At 38.0% G+C, this 22,415-nt stretch overlaps 1 protein-coding gene across 2 annotated transcripts in view; it reads left to right on the top strand.

Annotated features, from left to right (window-relative positions):
* Positions 1-19,734, top strand: part of TMLHE (trimethyllysine hydroxylase, epsilon) — a 52,990-nt gene extending 33,256 nt beyond the window's left edge. The window contains exons 4-9 of one of the 2 annotated variants that reach the window (XR_003509653.1): positions 172-451; positions 3,932-4,001; positions 4,315-4,434; positions 13,740-13,976; positions 16,777-16,915; positions 17,710-19,730. Coding sequence is in view for 1 of the 2 variants with exons in the window: in XM_027533958.1 (XP_027389759.1) it covers positions 172-451; positions 4,315-4,434; positions 13,740-13,976; positions 16,777-16,915; positions 17,710-17,841 (908 nt within the window). In the remaining variant the exon portion in view is untranslated. Of the gene's footprint in view, positions 1-171; positions 452-3,931; positions 4,002-4,314; positions 4,435-13,739; positions 13,977-16,776; positions 16,916-17,709 lie in introns of both variants that reach the window. The other variant, XM_027533958.1, reaches the window with a different exon arrangement.
* The last annotated feature ends 2,681 nt before the right edge of the window (positions 19,735-22,415 follow it).

Below are 22,415 nucleotides of genomic sequence, written 5' to 3'. Positions count from 1 at the left end.
CTTTTATGTCTCCTGCATTGGCACAGTTTCTTTACCACTAGTGCTACCTGGGAAACCCCATAAACAATACCATACTGGGTAATTGGTTGCTGAAAATAATATTCTTAACCAGTAAATTATTGGCAGTATATATAATTATTATTTTTAATACCTTTTATTTTTCCTAAAAAGGGCCAGATGGTCATGTGACTAGATATGATTTGGATTGGCTCATGAAAAACAGCTATGAAGGGCAGAAACAAAAGGTCATCCAGCCTAGAATCTTATGGAATGCTGAAATCTACCAGCAAGCCCAAGTTCCAGCTGTAGATTTCCAGACGTTCTTAGAAACCAAGGAGGGACTGAAGAACTTTCTGCAGAACTTTCTGCTCTATGGAATTGCTTTTGTGGAAAATGTCCCTCCTACTCAGAAACACACAGAGAAGCTGGCAGAAAGGATCAGCTTGATCAGGTGAGTCATTAGTTTTCTTATATGTGCAGAAGTTAATTTCCAGAGCATGAATATGAGTAAAATAATATGACAGGTATGGTCACCCTTGTTTTACCAGAATATTCTGTGGCCTGAATAAGGAGATTACCATTGATAGTGCTTTATTTGAAGCCCAGATTTCTAATCTCTAAAGACACTTACATGTTGACTTCAAATATGATGACTTCAAAGTTGTTGTCTTTTCTCAAGCCCAGTGACGCTCAAAGTAAGAGTCATTCATTGTACACTAGAAAGAGCACTAACTTTGAATAAAGAGAACCAGACTGTAGTCTCAGTTCTCCCATCAAGCAGTTGGATAAACATACATTCCTACCCACATTCACTGTCCCTGTTACCTCTATTTTCCCATCTGACCAGTAAAAGGATTGAATAAGATGTTATCTAAAGATATCTACTTTTGACCTATTATTCCTAAGGCTTGATTCAGACACTGGTTGTTAATAATAATGAGTCCAAAATGCAGTACTTGGATGCAATCTCAAAAACAACTGAATAATCTCTGTTCGCTTCCAAGGCAAACCATTCAGTATCACAGTAATCCAAACCTATGCCCCAGCCAGTAACGCTAAAGAAGGTGAAGTTGAACCATTCTATGAAGACCTACAAGGCCTTTTAGAACTAACACCCAAAAAAGATGTCCTTTTCATTATAGGGGACTGGAATGCAAAATAGGAAGTCAAGGAACACCTGGGGTAACAGGCAAATTTGGCCTTGGAATACGGAATGAAGCAGGGCAAAGCAAATAGAGTTTTGTGAAGAGAACGCACTGTTCATAGCAAACACCCTCTTCCAACAACACAAGAGAAGACTCTACACATGGACATCACCAGATGGTCAACACTGAAATCAGATTGATTATATTCTTTGCAGCCAGAGATGGAGAAGCTCTATACAGTCAGCAAAAACAAGACTCGGAGCTGACTGTGGTTCAGATCATGAACTCCTTATTGCCAAATTCAGACTTAAATTGAAGAAAGTGGGGAAAACCACTAGACCATTCAGGTATGACCTAAATCAAATCCCTTATGATTACACAGTGAAAGTGAGAAATAGATTTAAGGGACTAGATCTGATAGAGTGCCTGATGAACTATAGACGGAGGTTCGTGACATTGTACAGGAGACAGGGATCAAGACCATCCCCATGGAAAAGGAAAAAAAAGCAAAATAGCTGTCTGGGGAGGCCTTACAAATAGCTGTGAAAAGAAGAGAAGTGAAAAGCAAAGGAGAAAAGGAAAGATATAAGCATCTGAATGCAGAGTTCCAAAGAATAGCAAGGAGAGGTAAGAAAGCCTTCCTCAGCAATCAATGCAAGGAAATAAAGGAAAACAACAGAATGGGAAAGACTAGAGATTTCTTCAAGAAAATTAGAGATACCAAGGGAACATTTCCTGAAAAGATGTGCTCGATAAAGGACAGAAATTGTATGGACCTAACAATTGCACTCATCTCACATGCTAGTAAAGTCATGCTCAAAAGTCTCCAAGCCTGGCTTCAGCAATACGTGAACTGTGAACTTCCAGATGTTCAAGCTGGTTTTAGAAAAGGCAGAGGAACCAGAAATCAAATTGCCAACATCTGCTGGATCATTGAAAAAGTAAGAGAATTCCAGAAAAAGATCTATTTCTGCTTTATTGACTATGCCAAAGCCTTTGACTGTGTGGATCACAATAAACTGTGGAAAATTCTGAAAGATGGGAATACCAGACCACCTGACCTGCCTCTTGAGAAACCTATATGCAGGTCAGGAAGCAACAGTTAGAACTGGACATGGAACAACAGACTGGTTCCAAATAGGAAAAGGAGTACAGCAAGTCTGTATATTGTCACCCTGCTTATTTAACTTATATGCTGAGTAAGTACATCATGAGAAACGCTGGGCTGGAAGAAGCACAAGCTGGAATCAAGATTGCCGGGAGAAATATCAATAACCTCAGATATGCAGATGACACCACCCTTATGGCAGAAAGTGAAGAGGAACTAAAAAGCCTCTTGATGAAATTAAAAGAGGAGAGTGGAAAAGTTGGCTTAAAGCTCAACATTTAGAAAACTAAGATCATGGCATCTGGTCCCATCACTTTATGGGAAATAGATGGGGAAACAGTGGAAACAGTGTCAGACTTTATTTTTGGGGGGCTCCAATATCGCTGCAGATGGTGATTGCAGCCATGAAATTAAAAGACTCTTACTCCTTGGAAGGAAAGTTATGACCAACCTAGATAGCATATTAAAAAGCAGAGACATTACTTTGCCAACAAAGGTCTGTCTAGTCAAGGCTATGGTTTTTCCAGTGGTCATGTTTGGATGTGAGAGTTGGACTGTGAAGAAAGCTGAGCGCCAAAGAATTTATGCTTTATTTTTTTAAATTTTATTTTATTTTTAAACTTTACAATATTGTATTAGTTTTGCCAAATATCGAAATGAATCCACCACAGGTACACCTGTGTTCCCCATCCTGAACCTTCCTCCCTCCTCCCTCCTATACCCTCCCTCGGGGTCGTCCCAGTGCACCAGCCCCAAGCATCCCTGTGTACGAGACAGCAAAAGAGACACTGATGTATAGATCAGTCTTATGGACTCTGTGGGAGAGGGAGAATTGATGCTTTTGAACTGTGGTGTTGGAGAAGACTCTTGAGAGTCCCTTGGACTGCAAGGAGATCCAACCAGTCCATTCTAAAGGAGATCAGTCCTGGGTGCTCATTGGAAGAACTGATGTTAAAGCTGAAACTCCAATACTTTGGCCACATCATGCGAAGAATTGACTCACTGGAAAAGACCCTGATGCTGGGAGGGATTGGGGGCAGGAGGAGAAGGGGACGACAGAGGATGAGATGGCTGGATGGCATCACTGACTCGATGGACATGAGTTTGAGTGAACTCCAGGAGTTGGTGATGGACAGGGAAGCCTGGCTTGCTGCGATTCATGGGGTCACAAAGAGTCAGACACAACTGAGCGACTGAACTGAACTGATACTGTACAGCATTTAACCAACATATTCACATCAATGATTTCAATTGTTTAGTATAGTAGTCCTGATAAGCATGTATTTTATCTCCTGTTCTACTGATGAGGCACTTGAGGATCAGATATGTTAAGTGCCTGGACCAGAATTGCTCTGCTAGTAAGCAGTAGAACTGGAATTCAAAAGAGCTCAGGTTTTCTGATCTTAAGTACAAAGTTTTTTCCATTGCATTTCTAGGTAGTATATAGGTTTATCTTCTGTAGTACTACATGATACATAAACTGACTTTGTCATAGTTAATATTTTCCTTTTATTTCATAAAAAGCAGATATAGCTCATTGTGTAGCAGATAGTATGCTGGGTCATTTACCTATGATGTCTATATCTCAAGGAGAGATACAGTGATACAGCAAGTCTCACTAAATACTTGCTAATATAAACTATTCTTTTCTCTTTTTTTATTCTTCCATGTCTAAAAGGTGGCTGAAGATCTACATTAATCAGTTCTAAAAGCAGCTACCCAAAAACATCTTTTTCTATGTGAGGAAGGTGAGTGCAGGACAGAAATGTGAACCTGAAAGCTGTTCAAAGCAGACACATAAACAGAGTGAGATGGTTCCCTATTTTCTGTCTACATTATCCTTCCACTAATTCCCCGCAGCTTCCTAGAATATTACTCAGTGGTGGGCTCATTAAGATGGGTGATGAGTTCAACTGATTTCTTTACTTTATAGTTGGATATCTGAACCAAAAAAAAAATTATATTTTTATTTGTAAATAAAAAAAGTATTGTAAAGAGTCTTGAATTACAAGAATGAAAATTTCAAATAGCTAAAAGGTCTTCCTATGCTACATTTGACAGAGAAACCATCTATGGAAGGATGTGGTTTTTCACTTCAGACTTCTCCAGAGGTGACACTGCATACACCAAGCTAGCTCTGGATCGGCACACTGACACCACCTATTTTCAAGAGCCCTGTGGGTAGGTGGATTAGAATTTTCCAAAGTGAGATCATTAAATGTGATGGTCTTGAATACTTTCTTAATCATTTTCTGTTTTATTTGAATTAACATCATACTTGCTGCTGCTTACTTACATAATTATCTCTTTTCTCCTTAGAAATATCATTTTTAAAGTCTCATAGGAATAAAAATTTTTTAAATGATTGAAAATCTACCTTACTACATGAATGGATCTTAATTTTGTTTAATTTACATTTTTATCAAAGTGATTGCAAATAATTTACAAAAAATGTATTGATTAACTGTTGGTTTGGGAATTTGTACAGTTTTTCATATTTAGTTATGATATTGCAAGTTCAGTTCAGTTCAGTCGCTCAGTCTTGTCGGACTCTTTGTGATCCCATGGAGTGCAGCATTCCAGGCCTCCCTGTCCATCACCAATTCCCGGAGTTTACTCAAACTCATGTCCATTGAGTCTGTGATGCCATCCAACTATCTCATCCTCTGTCGTCCCCTTCTCCTCCTGCCTTCAGTCTTCTCCAGCATCAGGGTCTTTTCAAATTAGTCAGCTCTTCGCATCAGGTGGCCAAAGTATTGGAGTTTCAGCTTCAGCCTCAGTCTTTCCAATGAATATTCAGGACTGATTCCCTTTAGGATAGACTGGTTGGATTTCCTTGCAGTTGCAGGATCTCCTTGCAATTATATTGCAAAGGGGTAAAGAGTCTAAACATAGCTGCTTTGGGTATGGTATTAAGAGGAATTTGAATCCAATTTACAAGAAGTTGGAGGGAAAAAGTGAATGAAAAATAACCTTTTTCAAATAAATTCATTCATTTTAATTGGAGGCTAACTACTTTAAAACATTGTAGTGGTTTTGCCATACATTGACATGAATCTGCCACAGTGTACATGTATTCCCCATCCTGGACCCCCCTCCCACCTCCCTCCCCATCCCATCCCTCTGGGTCATCCCAGTGCACCAGCCCCGAGCACCCTGTCCCATGCATCGAACCTGGACTGGCAATTCGTGTCACATACGATAATATGCAAGTTTCCATGCCATTCTCCCAAATCATCCCACCCTCGCCCTCTCCCACAGAGTCCAAAAGACTGTTTTATACATCTGTGTCTCTTTTGCTGTCTCGCATATAGGGTTATCGTTACCATCTTTCTAAATTCGATACATGTGTGTTAGTATACCATATTGGTGTTTTTCTTTCTGGCTTACTTCGCTCTGTATAATAGGCTCCAGTTTCATCCACCTCATTAGAACTGATTCAAAGGTATTCTTTTTAATGGCTGAGTAATATTCCATTGTGTATATGTACCACAGCTTTCTTAACCATTCATCTGCTGATGGACATCTAGGTTGCTTCCATGTCCTGGCTATTATAAACAGAGCTGTGATGAACATTGGGGTACACGTGTCTCTTTCAATTCTGGTTTCCTCAGTGTGTATGCTGAACAGTGGGATTGCTGGGCCATAAGGCAGTTCTATTTCCAGTTTTTTAAGGAATCTCCACACTATTCTCCATAGTGGCTATACTAGTTTCCACTTCCACCAACAGTGTAAGAGAGATCCCTTTTCTCCACACCCTCTCCAGCACTTATTGCTTGTAGACTTTTGGATAGCAGCCATTCTGACTTGTGTGAAATGGCACCTCATTGTGGTTTGATTTGCATTTCTCTGATAATGAGTGATGTTGAGCATCTTTTCATGTGTTTGTTAGCCATCTGTATGTCTTCTTTGGAGAAATGTCTGTTTAGTTCTTTGGCCCATTTTTTGATTGGGTCGCTCATTTTTCTGGAATTGAGCTACAGGAGTTCCTTGTATATTTTTGAGATTAATTCTTTGTCAGTTGCTTCATTTGCTATTATTTTCTCCCATTCTGAAGGCTGTTTTTTCACCTTGCTTATAGTTTCCTTTGTTGTGCAAAAGGTTTTAAGTTGAACTAGGTCCCATTTGTTTATTTTTGCTTTATTTCCATTACTCTGGGAGGTGGGTCATAGAGGATCCTGCTGTGGTTTATGTCGGAGAGTGTTTTGCTTATGTTTTCCTCTAGGAGTTTTATAGTTTCTGGTCTTATGTTTAGATCTTTAACCCATTTTGAGTTTATTTTTGTGTATGGTGTTAGAAAGTGTTCTAGTTTCATTCTTTTACAAGAGGTTGACCAGTTTCCCCAGCACCACTTGTTAAAGAGATTGTCTTTTCTCCATTGTATATTCTTGCCTCCTTTGTCGAAGATAAGGTGTCCATAGGTGCGTGGATTTATCTCTGGGCTTTGTATTTTGTTCCATTGATCTATATTTCTGTCTTTGTGCCAGTACCATACTGTCTTGATGACTGTAGCTTTGTAGTAGAGCCTGAAGTCAGGCAGGTTGATTCCTCCAGTTCCATTCTTCTTTCTCAAGATTGCTTTGGCTATTCCAGGTTTTTTGTATTTCCATACAAATTGTGAGATTATTTGTTTTAGTTCTGTGAGAAATACCGTTGGCAGCTTGATAGGGATTGCATTGAATCTATAGATTGCTTTGGGTAGTATACTCATTTTCACTATATTGATTCTTCCAATCCATGAACATGGTATATTTCTCCATCTATTTGTGTCCTCTTTGCTTTCTTTCATCAGTGTTTTATAGTTTTGTATATATAGGTCTTTTGTTTCTTTAGGTAGATATGTTCCTAACTATTTAATTCTTTTTGTTGCAATGGTGAATGGAATTGTTTCCTTAATTTCTCTTTCTGTTTTCTCATCGTTAGGGTATAGGAATGCAAGGGATTTCTCTGTGTTAATGCTATATCCTGCAACTTTACTACATTCATTGATTAGGTCTAGTAATTTTCTGGTGGAGTCTTCAGGGTTTTCTATGTAGAGGTTCATGCCATCTGTAAAGAGTGAGAGTTTTACTTCTTCCTTTCCAACCTGGATTCCTTTTATTTCTTTTTCTGCTCTGATTGCTGTGGCCAAAACTTCCAAAATTCTGTTGAGTAGTAGTGGTGAGAATGGGCACCCTTGTCTTGTTCCTGACTTTAGGGGAAATGCTGTCAATTTTTCACCATTGTGGATAATGTTTGCTGTGGGTTTGTCATATATAGCTTTTATTATGTTGAGCTATGTTCCTTTTATTCCTGCTTTCTGGAGGTTTTTTTTTATCATAAATGGATGTTGAATTTTGTCAAAGGCTTTCTCTGCATCTATTGAGATAATCATATGGTTTTTATCTTTCAATTTGTTAATGTGGTATATTATGTTGATGGCTTTGCGGGCAGATATTGAAGAATCCTTGCATCCCTGGGATAAAGCCCACTTGGTCATGATGTATGATCTTTTTAATACGTTGTTGGATTCTGTTTGCTAGAATTTTGTTAAGGATTTTTGCATATATGTTCATCAGTGATACTGGCCTGTAGTTTTGTTTTGGTGGCATCTTTGTCTGGTTTTGGTATTAGGGTGATGGTAGCCTCATAGAATGAGTTTGGCAGTTTACCTTCCTCTGCAATTTTCTGGAAGAGTTTGAGTAGGATAGGTCTTAGCTCTTCTCTAAATTTGTGGTAGAATTCAGCTGTGAAGGCTTGGGTCCTGGACTTTTGTTTGCTGGAAGATTTCTGATTACAGTTTCAATTTCTGTGCTTGTGATGGGTCTGTTAAGATTTTCCATTTCTCCTTGGTTCAGTTTTGGAAAGTTGTACTTTTCTAAGAATATGTCCATTTCTTCCACGTTGCCCATTTTATTGGCATATAGTTGCTGATAGTAGTCTCTTATGATCCTTTGTATTTCTGTATTGTCTGCTGTGATCTCTCCATTTCCATTTCTAATTTTGATTTGATTCTTCTCCCTTTGTTTCTTGATGAGTCTGACTAATGGTTTGTCAATTTTATTTATCTTCTCAAAAAACCAGCTTTTGGCTTTGTTGATTTTGCTATGGTCTCTTTTGTTTCTTTTGCATTTATTTCTGCCCTACTTTTTAAGATTTCTTTCCTCCTACTAACCCTGGGGTTCTTCATTTCTTCCTTTTCTAGTTGCTTTAGGTGTAGAGTTATTTATTTGACTTTTTTCTTGTTTCTCGAGGTAAGCTTGTATTGCTATGAACCTTCCCCTTAGCACTGCTTTTACAGTGTCCCATACATTTCGGGTTGTTGTGTTTTCATTTTCAATCGTTTCTATGCATATTTTGATTTCTTTTTTGATTTCTTCTGTGATTTGTTGGTTATTGAGCAGCGTGTGGTTCAGCCTCCATGTGTTGGAATTTTTAATAGTTTTTGTCCTGTAATTGACATCTATCTTACTGCATTGTGGTCAGAAAAGATGCTTGGAATGATTTCAATTTTTTTGAATTTACCAAGGCTAGGTTGATGGCCCAGGATGTGATCTATCCTGGAGAAGGTTCCATGTGCACTTGAGAGAAGGGTGAAATTCATTGTTTTGGGGTGAAATGTCCTATAGATATCAATTAGGTTTAACTGGTCTATTGTATCATTTAAAGTTTGTGTTTCCTTGTTAATTTTCTGTTTAGTTGATCTATCCATAGGTGTGAGTGGGGTATTAAAGTCTCCCACTATCATTGTGTTACTGTTAATTTCCCCTTTCATACTTGTTAGCATTTGCCCTACACATTGCGGTGCTCCTATGTTGGGTGCATATATATTTTAATTGCTATATCTTATTGTATTGATCCTTTGATCATTATGTAGTGTCCTTCTTTGTCTCTTTTCATGGCCTTTATTTTAAAGTCTATCTTATCTGATATGAGTATTGCTACTCCTGATTTCTTTTGGTCTCTATTTGTGTGGAATATCTTTTTCCAGCCTTTCACTTTCAGTCTGTGTATGTCCCTTGTTTTGAGGTGGGTCTCTTGTAGACAACATATATAAGGGTCTTGTTTTTGTGTCCATTCATCCAGTCTTTGTCTTTTGGTTGGGGCATTCAACCCATTTACATTTAAGGCAATTATTGATAAGTATGATCCCGTTGCCATTTACTTTGTTGTTTTGATTTCCAGTTTATAAACCCTTTCTGTGTTTCCTGTCTAGAGAAGATCCTTTAACATTTGTTGGAGAGCTGGTTTGGTGGTGCTGAATTCTCTCAGCTTTTGCTTGTCTGTAAAGCTTTTGATTTCTCCTTCATATTTGAATGAGATCCTTGCTGGGTACAGTAATCTGGGTTGTAGATTTTTCTCTTTCATCACTTTAAGTATGTCCTTCCATTCCCTTCTGTCCTCAAGAGTTTCTATTGAAAGATCAGCTCTTATCCTTATGGGAATCCCCTTGTGTGTTATTTGTTGTTTTTCCCTTGCTGCTTTTAATATGTGTTCTTTGTGTTTGATCTTTGTTAATTTGATTAGTATGTGTCTTGGGGTGTTTCGCCTTGGGTTTATCCTGTTTGGGACTCTCTGGGTTTCTTGGACTTGGGTGACTATTTCCTTCCCCATTTTAGGGAAGTTTTCAACTATTATCTCCTCAATTATTTTCTCATGGTTTTTCTTTTTGTCTTCATCTGGGACTCCTATGATTCGAACGTTGGGGCATTTAACATTGTCACAGAGGTCTCTGAGGTTGTCCTCATTCCTTTTAATTCTTTTTTTCTTTTTTCCTCTCTGCTTCATTTATTTCTACCATTCTATTTTTTACCTCGTTTATCCTATCTTCTGCCTCCGTTATTCTACTGTTAGTTCCCAGAGTGTTTTTGATCTCATTTGTTGCATTATTCACTATACATTGACTCTTCTTTATTTCTTCTTGGTCAAAAAATAACCTTCTTGTGTGGACTTAGTAGGTATTGAGCCAAAGATAATATATGCCATACTTTTTATCCATGTTTATTGAGATATAATTGATGTATAACATTTTGTAAATATGAGGTGTACTTGTGTTGATTTGATAGTTATGTACTGCAGTATGATCACCACTAGTAGCTAACAGAGACTAGATCTTTCTCATCACAGAGAAGAAATGGTAATTACTTGATGTGATAGATACCATACTTAACTTTCCTACCATTTGCCACTTATTAGAGGTACCTCTGTGGTTATTTTGTTACTGCTATTGCTGTTGTTTGTTGATCTTCGACATATAGATAATGAACCCAAGGCACAAATATATGAGTAAAACGTGCATAAGTATGAATTCATAAGGGCTTTCCAGGTGGCACTAGTGGTAAAGAATGCACCTGCCAATGTAGGAGACATAAGAGATACAAGTTCAATCCCTGGGTTGGGAAGATGCCTTGGAGGAGATCATGGCAACCCACTCCAGTATTCCTGCCTGGAAAACCCCATGGACAGAGGAGCCTGGTGGGCAACAGTCCATGGGGTTGCACAGAGTCAGACATGACTGCAATGACTTAGCACACACGCACGCATGAATTCATAAAGACAATACGAGAGGATGATAATATCCAGTTGATTGTAGTTACTCCGATTTCCTTTGAGGATTGGAACCTAAGAATGTTTGCTTCAGAAAAGGTAGAATAAAACGTGTTTTAGATGTCTGGCTCAATGTCATCAATATACAAAACCACCCACAGCCCTGCATTCTCATTCTCTGGGACACAGAAAGAAGAATATGAGGAAATGGGATAAGAAACAGTTGGACAGGTGTTGAGGTCCAAATATTGACTAGCTCTTTTCTCTCTGACCACTACTGTAGATACACAGTTAGCTGTGCCTTTAATTTAACCCTTTCTGGTCAATGGGGAGAGACAAGACATTAGCAGTACAGTGAGAGTGGTTGAGTTCAGGCTATGGCATCAACCAGACCTGGATTTGCATCCCAGCTGAAATATACATTAGCTTTGTGATCTTGGAAAAGAACTTCTCAGTACCTCAGTTTTTTCATCTGTAGAATGGAACTGGTAATAAAACCTGCCAATTAGTATTGCTTAGGGATTAACTTGGGCTTCCAGGTGGCCCTAGTGATAAAAAACTCACCTGCCAGTGCCGGAGACGTAAGAGCCATGGGTTCGATCCCTGGGTCAGGAAGATTCTCTGGAGGAAAGAATGGCAACCCACTCCAGTATTCTTGCCTGGAGAATCCCATAGATAGGGAAGCCTGGCAGGCTACAGCCCATGGCGTCACAAAGAGTCAGACACCACTGAAGCGGCTTAGCACACACACAGGGATTAAGTTACATGATATATTTAAAGCACTTGGATACTTTCTGGAACATATGAGGTGTTCAATAAATGCTGGTTATTATTCTTATCATTTTAGCCTTTGTCGTCATCATCATCATCGTTTTATGCCTTATACTTTCTAAAGTTACCTTTGCTCAGGATCTCATTCTTTCCAACCTCCTTGGGGATTTCTCCTGCCTATCAACTTCTCAGTTCTTAAATCTCTATTTTTGTACACTTCCTTTGACTCTGTCTTCCTCTACTTACAGCCCCACCTTATTACTCACCCTCACAGCTAGACTTATTAAAATAATTATCTACATTTGGTATCTTTTCATTCTCACTTCTTATTCACTCTTCAAACCCATAGTCAGCTAGTTTATCCAACCCCCTCTCAATTAAAATTACTCTGTCCAAAGTCACCAGCAAGTAACTTATTGCCATCTCCAGTGTGTACCTTTCAGTCTTTATCTCATTTGAATCCTGGGGCCATTAACCTCTACCTCTTCTTGAATAGCCTTTCTTTTCTAGTTTTCCTTCTACATCTATAGTCAGTTTTCCTCAGTCTCCTATGCTGTCTTATTTTCTTTTATCTGTGTCATAAATATTGTTGTTCCTCAAAATTTTCTCCTTCTCCTTCTTTTCTCGCTTGAAATTATCTCTCCAAATGACTGCTGTGCTCTTGGCTTTAGCCATCACCTACAGATAGCTACAGACAGGACTTCCCTGGTGGCTCAGACAGTAAAGCATTTGCCTAAAATGCAGGAGACCCGGGTTCAATCCCTGGATCAGGAAGATCTCCTGAAGAAGGAAACGGCAACTCACTCCAGTACTCTTGCCTGGAAAACCCATGGACGGAGGAGCCTGGTGGGCTACAGTCCATGGGGTCGCAAAGAGTCAGACACGACTGAGTGACTTCACTTCACTTCACAGACAGCTACAAAATCTACCTCTCTTCTAAGATAAACATCTTCCACTTACTAAATAATCCTAACCTAGAAATTTTGCAGAAAGCTCAACATAGCCAGGACTGACCTTATTCATTTTAATTATATTTACCCTATATTCTCCTTGATTTTATTCCTTCTACCTTTATTTATGTTTATCACTTATTTTACTTCATTGTTTACTTTTCCTTATTTTTGTTTTTTTCCCTAAATTACTATTGATTTTATTTTTCCCTTGTGAATTGGAAATTATTACTTTAGGTTTCCAGTCCATTAATAATTGACTTGCCTTTTCCTATTAATTTTTCAGTCATATGTAACTTAATTATTTCAAAATGTCCCTAAACTGAACGACTTCCTCAACCCTTCACAGCCCCTTATTACCATCGAATTATGCATCTGCCTCATTCTCTTGGCAAATGGGCATTATTACTTGTCAAGTTGCCCAGGGGAAAAACCTACAGTCATTCTAGATTTTTGCCTATTCTTCATCCTCCACATCTAATCATTTATTTCTTAGATGTGTCCTCTTTTCTATAAGCTCAAGTTCTCAGTATTTTTCTCTCCAGTTTCAGTTATCCATGTTGTTTTTCATGTTTTTGTCATCTTGCTTCTCACCAGTTAATCTTTCATCTTAGTTTAAAATCCTGTGATTCTCTGTGCTAAGCCAACAGAAACTTATCACTCTCTTCCTTGAATATACCTTGCTGTTCTACATTGATATGTTTGGTCATACCTTTTTCCTGCCTGAAATGCCCTCTCCTCACCTCAATCTCATTCCAGCCCAAGCCTTGCTCATTCTTTAAAACTAAGCAAAATCGTTCTCATCCACATCTCAAAAAATTTATTTATACAACATTCCACTACAATAATTTCCTCTTTTTGTGGCTCCACTGTCTTGTATACAACTTTATTATAGTGCCTATCATATTTTATCTGTACTTACTTGGTTCATTCTTCTAGATAGACTATGGGCTTCTTTAAAAGAGAGACTATATCTTATTCATACCTGTATTGCCCAAGTCTGACACATACAGGTTTCAGTACATGTTAAATATGTTTAGAAGGAAACCTTAGTGACATTAATATGGCAAAGTACACAAAAAAGTACAACTGGAAGACAATTGGGAAATGAGATTTATTTCTTAATGAAAAGAAAATGACACAAGTAGAATCAGTAATCATTTTATATATTTTTTCTAAAAGTTTTATGTATTCTCTTTTCTCCACTGAACAGAGTAATTTAATTTTTCCTTTCTTTAGCATTCAAGTGTTTCACTGTCTTAAGCATGAAGGAACAGGTGGCAGGACACTGCTAGTTGATGGATTCTATGCAGCAGAACAAGTACTTCAAAAGGCACCTGAGGAATTTGAACTCCTCAGTAAAGTGCCATTGAAGCATGAATATATTGAAAATGTTGGAGAATGTCAAAACCACATGATTGGGGTTGGGCCAGTCTTAAATATCTACCCATGGAATAAAGAGCTCTATTTGATCAGGTGAGTACCAAAGAACTATCCCTCAATGTAATATATTTGCCAGATATTAGTTTTCTAATGTAATGAAAATTCCTAAGATCCTATATCTGTCACATTTTAATATTGGTATTCCATAGCTTTTTATTAGTACAATTTCTATTCTTATTAAAATTCCCATGGAATAATAAATAGGCCAACAGCCAAGGAACACTAGATTGGAGGGGTAGATATTTCACATGGCATTTAAAAATGAAAACACTTAAAACAAAACAAAAAAAAAAGCCAGTTATTAAATTGTGCTCAGTGATCAAGCAGCTAGGGTGCCTAAAGGCATGATAACCACATTTGACTCTTGTCCAGATTTATGCATTTCTCCTGACCTGTGTATATTGCCACCTAGTATCTTATACAGTCATAAAGCACATCATATCCAAAACTGAACTTGTCATCTCCACTCATTTCAAGCCTGCTCCTTCACACACAATTATGAAGATAAAAATAAATTGTTGCCCCTGTATTGTAGTAGGAACTACATAAATCCTAAATCACTTCCCTGGGATAAGCGCCCACTGGAAAACTCTCCCTCCATCATTTCTTGTATCTCAATTGCCTAGAACAATGAGTAGGTGCTCAATATTTTCCCCAACATTTTATTATGAAACTTTTAAATACAAAAAAGTTGAAAGCATTTACAAGGAAAACTTGTATACCTACCACTGAGATTCTACCATTAAGATATTACTATACTTGCTTTGGGCTTCCCTGGTAGCTCAGCTGGTAAAGAATCCACCTGCAGTGCAGGAGACCCCAGCTTGATTCCTGGGCGGGGAAGATCCCCTAGAGGAGGGATAGGCTACCCACTCCAGTATTCTTGCCTGGAGAATCCCCATGGACAGAGGAACCTGGCAGGCTACAGTCCATGGGGTTGCAAAGAGTCGAACATGACTGAGCGACTAAACACAGCACAGCACATACTTGCTTTATTACCTATATATCTATGTTTCTATCCTTCTGTTTATAAATTAATCTTATTTTTGATACATTGCACAGAACATTGAAGGTATATGTCTCCCAATATACTTCAACATTTATAACTTTAAGTCTAACATTCACTATTTGTTTACAGATGTTTAATTTTGATATAAAATATACATACAATGTATATACATACAATGTTGGTATAAATACTGAATATACACTTGCTGAGTTTTTAGAACTGCATACACCTATGTAACCCAAATGCCTATCAAGATATAGACTATTACCATCACTATAGAAAGTACCTTTATACCCCTTTTCAGCCCAACCCTACACACACACACAGAGGAAACATCTGTTTTTATTTTTTACCACCATAGATTTGTTTTGCCTGTTCTAGAAATTCACATCCTGGAACAAATCCATTCTTTTATGAATAAACACCTGGGCTGTTTCCTGTTTGGGATTATTATGAATAAAGCTGCCATCAATGTTCATGTAAAACTATCGTTGTAGATATGTGTTTTCATTTCACACATATAAATACCTAAGAGTGGAACCGCTGGATCATAGAGTACGTGACTTTTTAGTTTCATTAGCAACTACTAATGTGTTCCATTTTACAGTTGTCAACAATGTACAAAAGTTGTAGCTTCTCCACATCCTTGCTAATACTTGGTGTTTTCAGTCATTAATTATAGCCATTATATTGGATATCTCCTTGGTGTTCTACTGTGTATTTTTTGGTGACTGATGATGTTGAGCTTATTTCCATGTGCATATTGGCCATTCATATATCTTCTTTTGCTAAGTAACTAGTTAGATTTTTGCCCACTTTTTCACTGGATTGTCTTTTCATTATTGAGTTGTCTCAGCCTTTCCTATCCATTTTGATATGTTTTTTATTTCTCATTCACCAATATGTAGGAGTTACTCAGTTTCCAGATTTCTTTCATAGGGAATTGTTCTCTGTGTAACTAGATTTGTTTCTATCATGGACCAGAACCTCCAGCACTATTTGTAATAGTTACAAACTGGAAATTACTTACACATCTGTCAATAGAATGGATGAATGGGTGAAAGTCCCTCAGTCATGTCCAAAAGTCCCTCAGTTGTGTCCAACTCTTTGTGATCCCATGGACTATAGGGCCCATGGAATTCTCCAGGCCAGAATACTGGAGTGGGTAGCCGTTCCCTTCTCCAGAGGATCTTCCCAACCCAGGGATCGAACCCAGGTCTCCCACACTGCAGGCAGATTCTTTATTAGCTGAGCCACAAGGGAAACCTTGAATGGATGAATACATTGTGGTATAGTCCCACAATAAAATTCTGTTCAACATGAAGGATGAACTATTTACATGTGGTACAATAATGATAAATCTTATAAATATAACATTAAATGAAAGAAGCCAGACACAAAAGAGTACATACTATAGTATTCCATTTATATAAAGTTTTATAAATAAGCAAAACTAACCTGTGATTACAGAAGTCATGATGGTATAACAGTTATCCTTGGATGAGGTGAGAGACATACCATGTGGCATGGCCCAAAAATATATTAAAACAAACAAAACATAATATTCTAAGATAGTAGAAACCAGCTAGAACTTTCTTCTATCCCCTACCCTCAGATTTTTCAAAGGAAAAAAAATATGGTCAACAGGCAATGGAACTCTTCTCTAAAATCATATAGTCTTGAGAGAACATTAGCTTATTATTGCCACATCATCATGGGACAACTAATGAATATAGGGAAAGCCTTATATAAAATTGCCCCATCAGCAACAGATGTTTTAACATGTTTTGGGGAAAATCTTTCTTTCTCACAATTTCACCTTAGGTACAACAACTATGACCGGGCTGTCATAAATACTGTACCTTATGATGTTGTCCATCGTTGGTATACAGCACACCGGACTCTAACCAGAGAGTTGAGGAGGCCTGAGAATGAGTTTTGGGTCAAACTCAAGCCTGGCAAGGTGGGTGCCAAGCTCAATAGATGTCACTTAAGCAGTGAAGAGTGAGGACTTATGGAATATGTGAGTCAAAATGTTACAAAGGAAAAAAAAGAAGAGAGTCCTGGGTACTGGCCCTAGTCCTACCACTTACTTACCGAATGACCCAGAAGCAGGCTCCCCCGAGTATCTACCCATCAATGATTCTATTTGTATAATGAAGGAGTTGAACTTGATAGTCCCTAAGAGTCCATCTGGCTTCATGATTCCTTTTTTTTTTTTTTTTTTTTTTTTGCTCTTCATATTTCCTCTGGATAAAGAATATTTCTAGCTTAGTGTAAGACAGTGAAACAGTTTAACTCTTTGAGAGAGAGAGAGAATTAAAAGAAAAGAACAAAAGAAACCAATGATCTGGTTTGCTTTGATAAAAGAATAATTACTCAAGAAATATAACCTCCTCAGATACAGGGCCTGTTACCTACTGTTGCCTTTGTTATTTCCATTTAGCCTAATACAGAGCTATGCACTTCCTAGTTGTCAAATGTTTAAAGAAAGAAAGAAAGTGAAGCCACTCAGTCGTGTCTGACTCTTTGTGACTCCATAGACTATAGCCCACCAGGCTCCTCCATCCATGGAATTTTCTAGGCAAGAGTACTGGAGTCAAATGTTTACTTAAAAGAAAAAAAAAATCTCATTTAATGTAATCAGAGAACAACCTAAAGTTTTTATTTTAAATGATCTTTTCTGATTTATGATTCCTATGGTCTGTGTTTGTTCTGAGTATTTTTTCTTTCTCTTTTTTTTTCCCCCATTCACAGGTACTATTTATAGACAACTGGCGTGTCCTACATGGCAGGGAATCCTTCACAGGCTACCGCCAACTCTGTGGCTGCTATTTAACAAGGGATGATGTATTAAACACTGCTCGTCTCTTGGGCCTTCAGGCTTAAAATTGATGGCATTGAGATTATGAACATACCTGACACCCTGGCTATCAGAATTTCATTTCATATCAGCAGAATAATATTATGTCAATACCGACTTCAAATTGTCTCATGTCATCATGTGAAACTAAAGCCTCCCCTTTTTCTAGTAAGGAAAACCTTAGAGATAGGCCATCTCGTATGGTATCTCTCTTCCCCAAGTTACAACATGGACTCGTTTGGTTTTTAGATCTTTTGATGTAATTTTGGTCAATCTTCTTCAGAAATATAATCATCACATTGATGAGAATCAATAATAGTCACTAGGTAAAAATTTGTTTCAACAGGATCTGTCAGAAAGAAGAGCATTATAGGAATAACAGAGTCTAACTAGAGCAGAAATTTGCAACATTTTTTGGTCTTAAGACATCTAAACACGTAAACGTTATTGAGGACACCAAAAGGTGCTTAGATGTGGGTTATATCTATTGTTACTAATTATATTAGATATGAAGACTTAGAAATATTTAAAATTTAAGAATAAAAAAGCATACATCCATCAGAGAGATGACTTTATCACATGTCATATAGCCTCTGGAAAAGTCTTCTGTACATTCATTAGATAATTAAATGGAAAAGGCAATATCATCTTAATATTGTTATTAAAAATATTTTATTGATAATACATAGACCCACTAAAAGAATCTCAGGGACTGTTCCAGGTGTCTTTAGACTACACTTTTGAGAACCAGTGGCCCAGAGCAGCAGTCCCCAAGCTTTTTGGCACCAGGGGCTGGTTTCATGGAAGACAGTTTTTCCAAGAACTGGACCAGGGTGGCGGGAGTGGGGGGTGTGTGGTTTCGAGACAATTCAAGTACAACAATGAGCAAAGGCTGTAAATAGGAAGTTTCGCTCACTCACCCACTGCTCACCTGCTGCTGTGTGGCCTGGTTCCTCACCTGGTTAGGGACCCCTTGGTTTAACTGAAACCTTAAATTTTTCTCTGTGGTCTCCTAGAACTATAGATATTGTAGGAATTGCTTCATAGCACAAGCTCAATGATAAGGTGGGAACTGAATACATAGTATTTTATCTTGTGAGAAGAATTATCTCTTCTAAATCATCTCTCGAGGAGTAAAACTAAGAAATCACAATAGTTCCTGTGGAACAAACCCATCAGTTTGGTAATTCTGTGAGGGATAATTGCACAAAGGTTTTAGAGATTTCTGAGGTTCCATATGATAATTCACATATGCACATACATACACACATACATGTGCATGCCCACATGCACACAAAACAGTAAGTGGAGATTACTATCCAAACTTGCATTTTAATTTTTGAAGGAATTTAGGATGCAATATTTTCCTCCATTTCTACTGCTCTCTTTTTCTGTCTTAAAATATTATACATATCAACTGCCAAGATTTGGCTGGGTTAAGTATACTTTGTTATTTATTTTTAATGATTTTCCTTTATATGTGGAGAGAGAGAGGGAAAAAGAGACAGAAGGATAGATGTGAGATTTATTTTCTCTTGGCTTTCATTGAAAATGAAGTTGTACAATAACCACATTGACTGCTATAGAATGATGTAAGACAATCCAGGCTAGGATGTATGTAAGAGGAAAAAAGCATTATTAGTGAGGATAGAAGTCACAAATCAAAGTCAGTATTCTCTGACAGGGAATAGAGCCTAATCTGATGTTTACAGAAAGTTCTTAATTCACATTTAACAATTTATACATTATTTTATTGACCCATCCAGGGCACAAAACTATGTTCTCAAATATTTCTGCATTTTAATTGTACTACATAGGAATCCTTAGGGGTCTTCCATGAAAAGTGTTTTCCTCTTAAGTCAAAGGATTGATGATTAAGTTCATGTATTAAAGAGTATTTGTTGTTGTTTAGTCACTAAGTGGTGTCTGAGTCTTTGCAACCCCATGGACTGTAGCCCACCAGGCTCCTCTGTCCATGGGGTTCTCCAGGAATACTGGAGTAGGTTGCCATGCTCTCCTCCAGGGAATCTTCCTGACCCAAGAACAAACTCACATATCTTATGTATCCTGCACTGGCAGGTGGATCCTTTACCACCTTGGAAGCCCTTTACTATAATTATAAAATCCTCCACATCTGTTACAATCTGTCCCCCACTCACAAGACATCTAGTCTAAATCATTATGGTAATAGTGTAGAGTATCTACTTTGCTCTGCTGGCAAAGACTCCATTTTTCTGTTCTCCAGAACAAGTATATGATATCACTTATATGAGGAATCTTTAAAAAAAAAAAAAAAAAAAGAGCTTATTTACAAAACAGAAACAGAATTACATAGAAAACAAAATTATGGTTACCAAAGGGGAAAGGGAGGAGGAATAAGTTGAAAGTATGAGATTAACAGATACATACTACCATATATGAGCTTACTAACTGCACGGGGAACTATATTCCATATCTTGCAATAAACTATAATGGGAAAGAATCCAAACCAAATAGCATTGCAAAGCCTTTGAAAATAGAACTACATTAAGACCACGAACCATACAGGGCTGGTCACAACATGTGGCTGGGACCCAAATGAGTGGGGGAAAAAATAAACAGAGCCGTGGGGACCTGTGGGCATATAACAAAAGGGTTGAGATTTTTCTCATTGGTGTGCTAGAGGACAGGAGAAAGAAGGTGGGACTGGAAAGTATTCAAAGAAAAAATGGCCGAAAATTTTCTGTGTGGCAAAAGACATAAACCTACAGATTGAAGAAGTTGAGTGAATCCTAGATAGAATAAGCCCAAAGAAATCCACATCAAGATATACTACCGTCAAACTTCTGAAAACTAAAGGCCTAGAAAAAAGTCTTGAAAGCAGCAAGAGAGAAACAATATCTTCCACGTATGAGGAAAACAGAGTTACATGGATTTCACATCAGAAACCACTGAGGCCAGAAGGAACTGGCACGACACTTCTCAGGTGGTGAAAGAAAAGAATCAGAATTGGTGGTTCAGACGGTAAAGAATCCACCTGCAATGCGGGAGACCTGGGTTTGATCCTTGGGTTGGGAAGATACCCTGGAGGAGGGCATGGCAACCCATTCCAGTATTCTTGCCTGGAGAAACCCCATGGACCTATGAGCTGGACAGGCTACAGTCCATGGGGTTGCACAAAGTTGGGCACAACTGAGTGACGAAGCACAGTACAGCACATACATGATGATCAAGTGAGATTTATTGGGTGAATATAATGTTGGTTCAACACATGGAAATCAATGTAATATACCATATTTATAGAATGTGGGGAAGGCACTCATGATCATCTCATAGATGTGTGTGGGGGTAGGGAGGGCATTTGACAAAATCCAACACCAGTTGCATAAAAATGAATTCAACAAAATCCAACACCCGTTTTATAAAAATGAATTCAACAAAATAGGAATAGAAGGGAATTTCCTCAACCTAATAGAGAGCACCTAATGGAGAAGTCACAGATAGCACCATGCTGCTGCTGCTAAGTCGCTTCAGTCGTGTTCAACTCTGTGCGACCCCATAGATGGCAGCTCACCAGGCTCCTCCATCCCTGGGATTCTCCAGGCAAGAACACTGGAGTGGGTTGCCATTTCCTTCTCCAATGCATGAAAGTGAAAAGTGAAAGTGAAGTCGCTCAGTCATGTCTGACTCTTAGCGACCCCATGGACTGCAGCCTACCAGGCTCCTCTGCCCATGGGATTTGCCAGGCAAGAGTACTGGAGTGGGGTGCCATTGCCTTCTCCAAGATAGCATCATACTTAATGGTAAAAGAGTAGATGGCTTCCCTCTAGCATCAGGAACAAGACAAGGATGTCTGTTATTGTCACTTCTATTCAATATTGTATTCAAAGCTCTAGTCAGGATAATTAGGCAGGAAAAATAAAGGGATCCAGACTAGAAAGGAATGAGGAAAACTATCTCTATTTTATACATAAAACAATAAAGAATCCACCAAAAATCCACAACAACCTATTCAAATATGCAATGAGCTCAGCAAAGCTGCAGAATCCAAGACCAATGTGCAATAATCAATTATGCTTCTTTCTATATGCTAGAAATGAACAACTAAAAATGAGTTTAGGAAAGTAATTCATTTTACAGTATTGTCAAAAGTAATAAAATACTGAGAAATAAATTTAACAGAAAATGTGCAAGTCTTGTACTCTAAGAACTGCAAAATGTTGCTGAAAGAAATGAAAGAGACCTAAAGGAAATGTAAACCCATCCCATGTAAGTGGATGAACATATAACATTGTTAAGATGGCCATAATCCCACAGGCAATATACAGATTCAGTCCTATGCCTGTTAGAATCTAACCTGGCTTATTTGTAAAAACTGAAAAGCTGATCCTAAAATTCATATGGAAATGCAAGGAAGGCAGATAGCCAAAACAATCTTGAGAAAGAAGAACAAAGTTGGAGAACACACACTTCCTAATTTAAGAACTTCCAACAAGACTATACCAATTCTAAAAAGTGTGGTGCTGGCATAATGGCAGTCATATAGGCCAATGTTTCAGGATTTCGAATCAAAAATAAATCCCATGTGTCTGTAAATAGTTGATTTTCAATAAGGGTGCCA

Source organism: Bos indicus x Bos taurus, chromosome X, assembly GCF_003369695.1.
Source record: "Bos indicus x Bos taurus breed Angus x Brahman F1 hybrid chromosome X, Bos_hybrid_MaternalHap_v2.0, whole genome shotgun sequence".
NCBI classification, from domain to species: domain Eukaryota; kingdom Metazoa; phylum Chordata; class Mammalia; order Artiodactyla; family Bovidae; genus Bos; species Bos indicus x Bos taurus.
Note: the sequence above shows the minus strand (reverse complement) of the source record. Positions and strands in the feature narration are given on the sequence as shown.